This window comes from Triticum aestivum, chromosome 3B, assembly GCF_018294505.1.
Source record: "Triticum aestivum cultivar Chinese Spring chromosome 3B, IWGSC CS RefSeq v2.1, whole genome shotgun sequence".
In the NCBI taxonomy this organism is placed as follows: domain Eukaryota; kingdom Viridiplantae; phylum Streptophyta; class Magnoliopsida; order Poales; family Poaceae; genus Triticum; species Triticum aestivum.
In genome coordinates this window covers 617,479,400-617,490,158 of record NC_057801.1, presented here as the reverse complement: position 1 = coordinate 617,490,158, position 10,759 = coordinate 617,479,400, and the positions used below count along the sequence as shown (strand labels likewise).

The window sequence follows — 10,759 nt, the reverse complement described above, 5'->3', positions numbered from 1 at the left end:
GTTCAAGTTTATAGGAAAAAAACTATGAACTACTACAACAAAAAATACAATATGAAGATATTTTTATTGTGTACTTCATGGTACTATTTTTTTTCATGGTACTAATTTGATATTGCAGATTCTGGTTTCTATAAATTTAATCAAACATTGCACCGTTGTAACTTCTAATAAAATTAACACGCCTTCTTTGATCCAAGGATTAGACTACTATAATTGGGTATCATTGCATAGGTGTAAAGTTTATTTTAAAGTACGCTTAAGCGTACCATATCTTTATAGAATGAGAGAATAAGTTTTACAAGATTGCCAAAGTCCAATCACATGATGACTGGAAGGCAAAAGGACGCCACACTATTTTTTGTCCTTTTTTGCGGGAAAAAACCTTAGGTCTATTAGTAGCACCAGCAATACAAACAACCCCAACAAGGAAGAAAATTACAACAAGGTCCAATAGGAGTTAACTACCTCCATATTCTAGAACAGGCCGGTGGCGCGCCTCCACCGATGCTCCACTGCCAGAGCCAGCATGTCCATGTTGGTGGCGGATGGGAAGTTGCCCGTCCCCGATCCTGTAGGATCATCGCCCTGGAGAAAAGAGTCGTCGATGCCATATATGCCATAAGTCCAAAAGATCTCCACCCCTGCACAAGCAGATGACACCACCGGCAGAAGCATCCCAACCTCGCCAACCCCATAGGATTTCAGGAATTTACGCTGAGGATCCGACAATTCTGTTTTGATCGATGAAGTCTTAGTGGACCAAATCCCAGCTGACGAACTACCTATCGCGTCACCGCCATCCTCCAATCGTCGATATCACAAGAAAACAAATCCCGCTGTTGCGCAGGAGCATCAAGAAGACTAAGCTGGCAGATCCTTCGTGCCGCCCCACGAGATGTCATGGTGGAGGTGGAACCGCATCACCTTATTATGGCGCGGCACCATCACCACCACGGTGAAACCTAACCCTAGCTAACCCTATCTACAAGCCCAAAGCAGAGAACCGGGGTTCTCCCACCGTCACGCTGCCCACGGCGGACGGAGGGGAGAGTAACTGTCAGCCTTGCCGGTGCTTGCATGAGTGACACAGTCGCTTGCGGTTTTGCCTCTCGCGCTACAGGAGGGGAAAACTTCTTGACACCACATCAAACTAGAGACAAAAGCTACTCTTTCACGAGGTATTACCCCTATAGTCTCTATGCAACTACTATTTTTCTTTCTTGCCCAATGCTTGGACATTAATCGGATCATTTCCCACTCAAAAAGAGTGTACCGAGTAATTTTACGAGCAAGAAAAATGTTTGGAACCCTTCCAGAAATTCTCAATGACCCGTGAGAGCCAGAGAGGGGGTTTGGAATAGTTTTCAACCAGCAATTAATGCGTCTCATGAAACCTCACTAGCTGTGTCATTGCTCCAAGCGCAAAGATGGATGTGGCAAAGCCCGAAGATCTTTTACTTATACCGGGATCATCCTCAAACCATTTCTGCACAACAAATGTGATACAATTAGCTCACCTTTCCAAACAACAACAAACCGAGTTAGTTAAAGAAAGCATGCCTTCTGAGCTATTAGATACTAGTGCCAAAAACACTTTTATATTGTGGGACGGAGGGAGTAGCTCCCTTCGGTTCGAGCCTTTCATGCGTGTGCACTTGGGTATTCGTTCCACCTAGGCAGGTGCTATAGTGCAGACTGGTTTCTATTTGATGGGAGCAATTAACTAACGGTATCTTTGGCGGATCCTCGGAAAGGTCTTTTTTGTTTGAGCGCACCAAGTGAGACGCTCAACTGCCGCCACGTGTCACGCACATGCGCTCTCTCTAGATTTTAATATATATATTACGGGTCTATGAGTTTTGGATATTTTTTCATACTTTTATTAGCCTTTGCTTGGGTTTTTTAGGTTTTGGTGTTTTTTTTGGGAAAACAACGTTTTTCTGTGAGAAGCATAGCATGTACTTCTACGAGAACCTTGATTGTGCTTTCTGAAATGAGAAAAATGCAACTCGTGCTTCCGCCAGAAGCACAACCTATGTTTGCACGAGAAGCATAACCTACACTTGCATAAGCTATGTTTTTTTTTCTTTTTTCGGGGAAGCACAACTATGCCCCTCGAAAATAGAAAAGCACAACATGTGCTTTCACGAGAAGTGCAATCATGGTTCCTGAAAAGGAGAAAGCACATCCGTGCTTAAGAAAGGTGAAAAAGCATAACCGTGCTTCTGGTTTCCATTTTTTGGGTTTTTGGACATTTTTTTCCTCTTTTTTGGTTTTTCATTTTTTTTTTGATTTGTTTGTGTTTATATTTTTATCCTTTTGTTTTTTATTCCTGGTTTCGTGAAAAAAGTTCAACAAAACCTATTAACACGAGATCTAGTTTCGAAGATCGGTGTGAAATTCAACGGTGGAAAACATTTGTGATTTAGACACACGGTTCAAGAGATAAACCGTTTTGAAACAAGAACGAATCTGCAAGAAGGGAAACTTCCAGGTTGTGACATGAAGTGCGCCAATTAGCACCGGAGAAAAGTGGAGTGATGTTTACAAGGGCTACCCCTTAATTAGTAATCCCGCTATTTGGTGCCTTAAGCGTTGGTTGCGATGCTTCCGGTAAAAGGCACACCCTCCCCCCTTCCTCCTAGAGAAGCGAGTTTTGTTGTAACTCGCCCATGTAGGGTAACACTTTCTCGCTCAAAATACACAAGTTCGCATCGTGTGTTTTCTTTTCTCAACGATTTTGTGAACCTTCTAGAAAGTTTTACCAGTTTTTCTAAGCGGTTTCCCCTCATTTTTCTAGGACATGTTTTGTTCGATGTTTTTTTATCCTTCTTCTTCTCCCTTTTTCATTTTATTTCTTCCTCTTTTTTTTTTGCAAAATCATCATCTTTTTCACATTCATGAAAGTTTTGAAATTCATATTTTTTTTCAAATCCATGAACTCTTTTGAAATCCGCAAACTTGTTGCAAATTTGGACACTCTTCTAGAATCCATGTTTTTCCCAATTCATTAACTTTTTTATGTGCAAAACAAACATACTTTTTGAAATTTGTTAACATTTTTCAAACCTGTGATTTTTTTTAAGTTCATGAACAATTTTCAAATCCATGAACTTTTTAAATTCATAACATTATGAATTCCGTGAGCTTCTTTTAAATCCGTGAAACCCATGAACCTTTTCAGATTCATGACCTTATCTGAAATCTACAAACTTTTTTCTTAATTCTTTAACCTTTTCAATCCGTGATTTTTTCCAAATATGATTTTTTTAAATTCATGAACCTTTTCAAATCTCCAAATTGATTTACAAATCCATCCAGCTTTTTAGCCCATGAACATTTTTTTTAATTAGTGAACCTCTAAAAAAATATGAACCTTTTGCTAGATCCACAAACATTTTCTCATTTCATTTTTAAAAAAAACTGGTAAATGAGCGACCCGAGAATGCAACGTGACCGACAAAAGAATAAAAGGGCTAGCAGGCATCTCCTATTCAGCACCTTCAGCGCCCGTTGACTTACATTTTGTTAACTGATGATGTAGGCACTCTTACCTGGCTGGTCCATCTATGGGTGCAACATGCAGCCGTTTGATTTTTCTTAAATTCACTACTTTTAAAAATGAAGAAACTTTTTACTTAAATTCACTACTTTTAAAAATGAAGAAACTTTCTTCTTAGTACCATCAGAGAAAACTAAATGAAAAAGAAGTACCATCAGGAAAAAAACCTTGCTGGTCTACACAGAAAGATGAAGAAGAAAGAGAGAAAAACTTAAAAAAAAATAAAAAAAATCTAATGACTTGCGGTGATCTAGATTTTCTGGATTCTGAATGCAATACAGACAGACTATACAGATTTTCTGTATTCTGAATGTGCAATTTAGACTACACAGTGAGTGAGCAGAACCACGAATTAATCTCGATGGAACACGATCACCAAGGAAACAAGATTAAGATTAAGATGCTCTCCAACCTAACACGCCAGCCAACAGCAAAAACATAAGCAAAGAGTGTCACGTAGTTGTCGACAAGCTTGTTTTCTGGGGAAGGTCTCTGTATGCTTATCGCTGAAACTTTTGTCCCCTGCATTTTTTTATTAGAGGCCAGTGGTAGTATCTCAACCCTGACGATAAAGCCATTTTGTTTGTTTAGGTGCCAACAAAACAAAGCATGCACGAACGATAATAATCAAATAGCAGCAGATAGATACAGCATGGTATCGCCGCATAATATTCTAAAGAGATGTACCACACTTGTGTGGGTTGACAATAATATGCACCTACACATTTCCATGATCCAAGAGCCATGACCAAAAAAGGTGTATAAAGTGAGAAAAGGGTGACGCTGCACTCTGTTCGGCACTAGTTTAACCGAATCGACAAAGTGGCGTGTCGTGCCGGAATGGCACGTGTCCTCGAGCTCGAGCTCGAAGGTCAATGTGTCGAACGACTTGCCGTGATCAGGCTCGACCAGCAGAAAATCCGTACTATAGATGTGAGATGTCTCGTGCTCTTGCCATCCAATGGACGCAACGATACCGATCGATGGTTCAGCTCCAGCTTCGGTTGGCCTGTGAACGAAAGGCTCTGTTGTTTCTAGAAGCCTACAGCTACACGTGTGGGCTCTCGACAGCTGAGGCCAACGATTTGCTTTCTGCAGGAGTTATGCGAAACGACTCCTTGGCGATCGATCGCCGGAGCGATCGATTCAGATCGCGCTCGTCGCTCCGCCTATTTCCTTTCCCTTTCTAGCCTTTTTCCTTTTCTGGATTATGACTTTCTTATCGAGGCCATCGCGCATGTACTCTGGAAATTTGCAGTGATGCGGAGCCGCACGTGATATTTTTCTTCCCAAATAAAATCTTTTTCTTTTGGCAAGTCAGCAAGCGCTGATATCAAATCGAATCTCACAGAATATCTTGCGAGATCTCCCCATAAATATTCATTATGGCCTCCATTGCGGCGTGAAAAAAAAACCCTAATTTCGAGGGAGTGGTTCTGCAGGCCTTTGTTCCGGCCTGCTTACCGGTCCAGGTACGACCCGTCCCCCTCAACTGGCCCACCACACGCTCAGCGACAGGGCCCAAGCGAGGACCCGCGGCGGCTATAAAAGTCGCCTGCTCGCACACGCTCAGAGCACCTGCCCGCCCAGCAACACTACACCGGTCTCCCACCCACACCCATCCCTGTCCGCCGCTCCGCCCGTCTCCGCCACCCCACCTCCATGGCTTACTCCCCCAGCACCCCGTCCCCCGGCGCCGCCTTCGCCGTCGGGTCCTTCCCAGGAGCAGTCTCCGAGGACAGCATGTTCCCCAGACCCCCTCCGCCAACGCCTAAAGGCCACATGCCGCTCCCCTCCACCGCCGACGCCACGCTCACTGCTCTGTTCGACCGCATGATCCTCTCCCCGCCGGTTCCAGTCCTCCGCCTAGGCGCCCCCTCTCGCCTCAGAATCCGCTCGTCGGCGACTCCGCTTGTCTTGCTCGACTCCCCTGACTTGGCCTCCCTTCGCGCCGCCTGCGACGTGGGCTACTTCCACCTCGTCGGCCATGGCATCCCTTCCCAGCTGCCATCCTCTGCACTCGCTGAGCTGTCTCGCGTCGACGCGTCCGCTATGCGCGCGTCCACTCTTTCCACGCTCGGGTTCTCCGCGGAGGGTGAGGAAATGGACGCCGGCGTTGAACCCGTCATGGTGTTCGACGTCGACGAGCTGGGGATGGACGCGCTCCCGGCGGCGCTGGAGTACGCGCGGCTGATGAGGGAGGTGGGTATGCAGGTGGTGGGGCTTTTCTCTGGGGCTGGTGGGGTGGGTTTCGGGGAGAAGCCGTTCGCGGAGGAGGGGGGAAGGAAGGCGAGGTGCCTGGTGTGGGTCTCCAAGGTCGGCTCGGGCGAGCCGGCGGTGCCTCCGGCCGCCGGCGACGCAAAGGCGTATCCGTACGTCGTGGGACTCCATTGCGAGTGGGAGCAGGAAGCCGGTGCATCGAGCTGGGTGATGGACGACAGCGGCGAGTGGAAGGCCGTAGGCGCGAGCGATGGTGCACTCCTGGTCACCATCGGTGACATTGCTCAGGTATCGCTACAACACCCATCTCTATTGACTTAGTTTTTATTCCCTGGGAAGTGCTTTTGTCTGATCATGATAGCATTAGATTATATATATGTGTAGTGTGTACACAGTCGTGCAAACGTTCATTTCATCTACAATATTTAGCAAAGGATAAGCACAAGTACATTGCACAACTATTTCATTCATAAGGGTATGTTTGAATTGAGCGCCCTACCAAAAGTTTCGCATATAACCAAACTAAAGGCATGATCAAAAAAATTGACAAGTATATAGCTTATTTGATTGTAACTCTAGAACCTGCTAAAATATTGGAAAAATAGCTGGTCTCCATTTGGTTTGCAGCAAATGACCTACATACATGCATATTCGCGCGCAAATTGCTCGCCGAATTTTTGACGAATGGTTCATCCGCCGTCATTTTTCCCGCGCGGTGGCCAAAATTACGTGTGTGGAGCCATGCAGCTGTCGGCTGCCGAGCGAAAATTGGCGCGCGGATTTTACAACTTGCATTTTGCCATAATAGTAGATATGCATTTATTTCATTTTGCTTGATACAATGCACATGCCAGCCATTTTATTGTTATTAATGTGATTAAATACTAATAAAAATTATAATATCAATACTTATTGACTTACCAAAAAAACATGATTTAATTTGGTAAGCCAATAAGAGATTGGTCAGTTGAGCCGGTTCTCAAGAAAAAACCAGTAAAAAATCAACAAAACCGAAAACGAAGGATGTGGGGTGGGGGTGCAATTACATGTTTTTTGAATAGGAGGGATAGGAGAGAAGAGATTGTTCTACTGCCATCAAATTCTAAGTAGTCTATGCATCACTACTCAACTTGAACCGGGTCAGCTAATTAGGCCGCGTGTCTGCATCACTGCATGATTGGTCGCCACTGGGTTGAAAACCACATAAATAAAACGAGACAAAGTCCCAAATATCTCGTCTTTTGAAAACACAAAGCGATCGTCATATTTTTTTGCTGCAAAAGTACCTTTCTTTTACCTTTTTTTTATCAGTCTTTATGCAGTAGCAGTGACACTCATTTTGATGCCGTGGTTCTTTTGTGATGCGTTCTAGGTGTGGAGCAATGGCAAGCTGAAGAAAGTGAGAGGCATGGCTCGCCCAACTCCTGCCCCCAGCAGCGAGGGTGAAGAGGGCGGGGAGCCAGCCCGCCTGTCCATCACCGTGCTGATCACACTGCCCCTGGACAGCGTCGTCTCGCCGCTGCTGCCGCTCTCTGGTGCCGGCAAAGACGGCGGCGACGTGGAGGAGAAGGAGAAGGAGGAGGTCTCTGAAGACGGTGATGAGGATGGATGCAGCTTTCTCCCCATCTCCCTGCAGAGCTACGCGTGGGGGCTGTTCCATGATCAGCTTGAGTCCAAGGATCCGCTTGCCCCGTACCGCATATGATTAAGTTCGTTCGTGATGGCTCTCTAGCGTTGGATTTTTGTTAGACATGTTCGATTCGTTATAGCTGGACCACAGATGTCATGTGGTCGTTCTCTAGTGACTTTGTTTGCTGCCTTGCTGGTGCATGCTGCCGTTGGCTTATATCTCTAGACTTGAGTTGGTCAGAACGACTTTGGGTAAACCGTTTATTATATTATTATCATTATCAAATGAAATATAGTTATTGTTTGTTTTTATCAAATATAAGTATTGAGCAAGTGAGAAGATTGTTTTCCTTATGTTTGCTGGCAAGTCAACCATGTCTGTAGATGGAATTGGAGGCACTATTTCATCTAAAAATGGGAGCGTCTAATTTTATTTTATTTTTGACACCAAAAACAGTAGGCCTCTCCTACTGTGCTGCATTCAAACTTATAGAAGAGTTGCGACAAGCCTTGGAAGCAGAACAGAAAGCTACAGGGAATTGACAATAGATGAAATATAAAGAGGATGCTTTTGAGCAAATAATCTCCCTTAGTTTTTTTTTCCTGCCACAAGGCTCTAATACCCTTAAATTGAGATTATTATGCTCCAATCTCCAAGAATAAACATCGACAGAAAGTGACCTTGGTTTTCTCAATTATAGAAATCCGCAAGGAATTCGGAGACCATTGGATATTAAATTTAGACCAACAATTGTTGTTGGATGCAAATAAAAGATTAAATGCTCGATGATCTCTTCGAGAGCAATGCAATTAATAGCATACCTAGTATAATATAAAAAGATCCGAAAACGAGATCCAACTAATCTTAGCCATCAATCCCTGTCAATCAACGACCTGGATTGCTCCAATATTGAGCACATGTTTAGCGCACGTTTAATAGCATACCTAATATAAATGTTTGCATTAATCACCTACTTGGCATTACACGTACTAACCACACCGACTATGTAGTTGGAATAGCCTCCTGGATTCCTTCTGCCTATCCTCATTGACGATGTAAGCATTATTTATGACTTAATAAAGCTAGCCATGTTTTTTTGCGGCAAAGCATGCCCGTCAAAGAGGGCTCACCTTTATTTATTTAGCATCCCAAACAGTATGCAGAGAGGAGTTTTCCAAAGGAAAAGTACTAGTTTCAAAGGCTTTCCTGAAATTACATCTAGATGCTTTGCTGCAAAGATATGCCTTTTTGGCAAGAAAATGAGCAAGGAGATTTTGGGTCCTAGAAATGTGTGAAACCCTGAAAGAGTTGGGGCAAGAAGCAAAGTTGAAGAATTCCACAAGTATGGGCCTAATCTTCCAATGTCCTAGATTGTTAAGTAAGTTCCTTGCTTCCACATCATTGGCCAAGGTCCTACAATCAGGAAAGAAAGAAACAAAATTTCATCCCAAGCCTTGACCATTGAAGCCGCAAGACGCAATCCCATAGCGTCTGCCTGCAAAACTGAGAACACAATCAGGGCTACTGCTTGAATAAATATATAGTGATTGTTAAATGCATTTTTGAGGAATACTCCAAAGGTAGCTTCATTCCCTGCTACAGAACGATTAAACGTCGCATCAACGTATGCCGAGATACTTGCGGGTTGTGAAGAATATTTGTGCTTGGTGATATCTTCGAAGAAGTCAAGGGAAAATGTGCATTGCATGTACATGATTACTAGTAGCTGACTTATGATTCACCAACCTGCAAAACTTTTACCCTAGGCAGAGTGCGCATGTGAGAAGATTGGAATGAATCGTTTATACTATGAAATATAGGTATTGAGCTGTATTCTTTATGTTTTCTGGCAAATCAAGTATGTCTGTGGATGGAATTGGAGGTGTTTCATGTAAAAAGGAAATGCCTAGTTTTATTTTATTTTTGACACTGTAAAAAGTATGAAAGTCTCCTACTGTACCATATTAACACATATAAAAGAGACACAATATGTTCATAGGGACAAACTCTAGGCAGCGCAAAATAGAAAGCTACACATCAAAAGTGTCATTCTCGTCTGAATTCATATGCACCTGCTATGAACAATAGAATCGATTTTGTTTAAAAAAATGCGCTTTTTGGCAACAAACATTTATTTGTTTTATGAGTGTGTGTACATTTTCGTTATGAAACGACATTCATGGATGTGAGGGGAAAATTAAAAAAATCATCGCTCCATTTTTTTCTTCAAAATTAATCTATTTGGAGCATCGTTTTTGTTGTATTTACCATATCCCATCACGAATTTGTGCACACATGTGAAACACTCATAAATATTTATCACACAAAAAACAGTTTTGTTTTGTTTTTTCTATTTGTTTATAGGTAATTGTTCATCCGGGTGCATGTGCACCCCAAAGCAGAAACTCCATGCCCGCTACACCTCCTTTACTTGGATTATTGCCCTCCCTTATGGATTTACTATCCAAGAAATCCATACTTACAAAAGATGACAAATGAAAATAAAGCCTTATTAAACACATGTAAGCAACACATGTGACTTTCCATCTCCAAAGATGCCACGAGTGGCACCCAACCTGCGAACTAAAGTTGCACAATAACACCGGCCACCACCAAACGAACATGGAAGAAGCTGAACACATGGACTCCTTATGGAAGGTGATTGAAGGAGACTCGGGCGACAACAATTATAGTTATGAACAAGCACCAGTCCACCATAGAGAGACTATAAGAAAGAAGACACAAATATGCTTTAGTTCTTTCCTGCCAAGCAAGCAATGAAGGCATCATACCCTTAAAGATGGAATTATTATGCTCATTCCAAATATTTACTTCTAGGTTGCTCTCATGGCTAGGTTGCTCAATTTAGAACAACAGTTGCTACTGAATGTGCAACAAAAGAATAAATCCTCAATGGTCTAGAGCAATGTAACTAATGGCATACCTAATATAAATGTACATGAGTTCTACGTGAACGTACACGTGATAGAGCAACCTAGCCATGGGAGCAACCTAGAATACTACCTAGCCAGGACAACTCTACTCCCAAACCCACCTTCTTTTCCAAGAAAACTACCCCCAATTTAAATACATTACAACCGTGCACTATTCCAGCCCTCTCAAGCCATCAACATTTTCAACCGTCGGATTTGGACTTGTGTGAGTTTCTGACCATTAGATCTCCTTTCATTCTCTCCTGAGATTCTGTTACCGCACTGTTCACGCTACAATACATTACAACCGTGCACTATTCCAGCCCTCTGAAGCCATCAACATTTTCAACCGTCGGATTTGGACTTGTGTGAGTTTCTGACCATCAGATCTCCTTTCATTCTCTCCTGAGATTC

At 43.2% G+C, this 10,759-nt stretch overlaps 1 protein-coding gene and 1 pseudogene across 1 annotated transcript; one reads left to right on the top strand and one right to left on the bottom strand.

Annotated features, from left to right (window-relative positions):
* Nucleotides 1–1,298: 1,298 nt before the first annotated feature.
* LOC123072984 (uncharacterized) lies at nucleotides 1,299–1,429 on the bottom strand (annotated as a pseudogene).
* A 3,727-nt stretch (nucleotides 1,430–5,156) lies between these two features.
* Nucleotides 5,157–7,658, top strand: LOC123065874 (2-oxoglutarate-dependent dioxygenase DAO). Its single transcript, XM_044489077.1, has 2 exons — nucleotides 5,157–6,070; nucleotides 7,155–7,658. The coding sequence occupies exons 1-2, from the start codon at nucleotides 5,225–5,227 to the stop codon at nucleotides 7,485–7,487; spliced, it is 1,179 nt and encodes a 392-aa protein (XP_044345012.1). The 5' UTR covers nucleotides 5,157–5,224; the 3' UTR covers nucleotides 7,488–7,658.
* The last annotated feature ends 3,101 nt before the right edge of the window (nucleotides 7,659–10,759 follow it).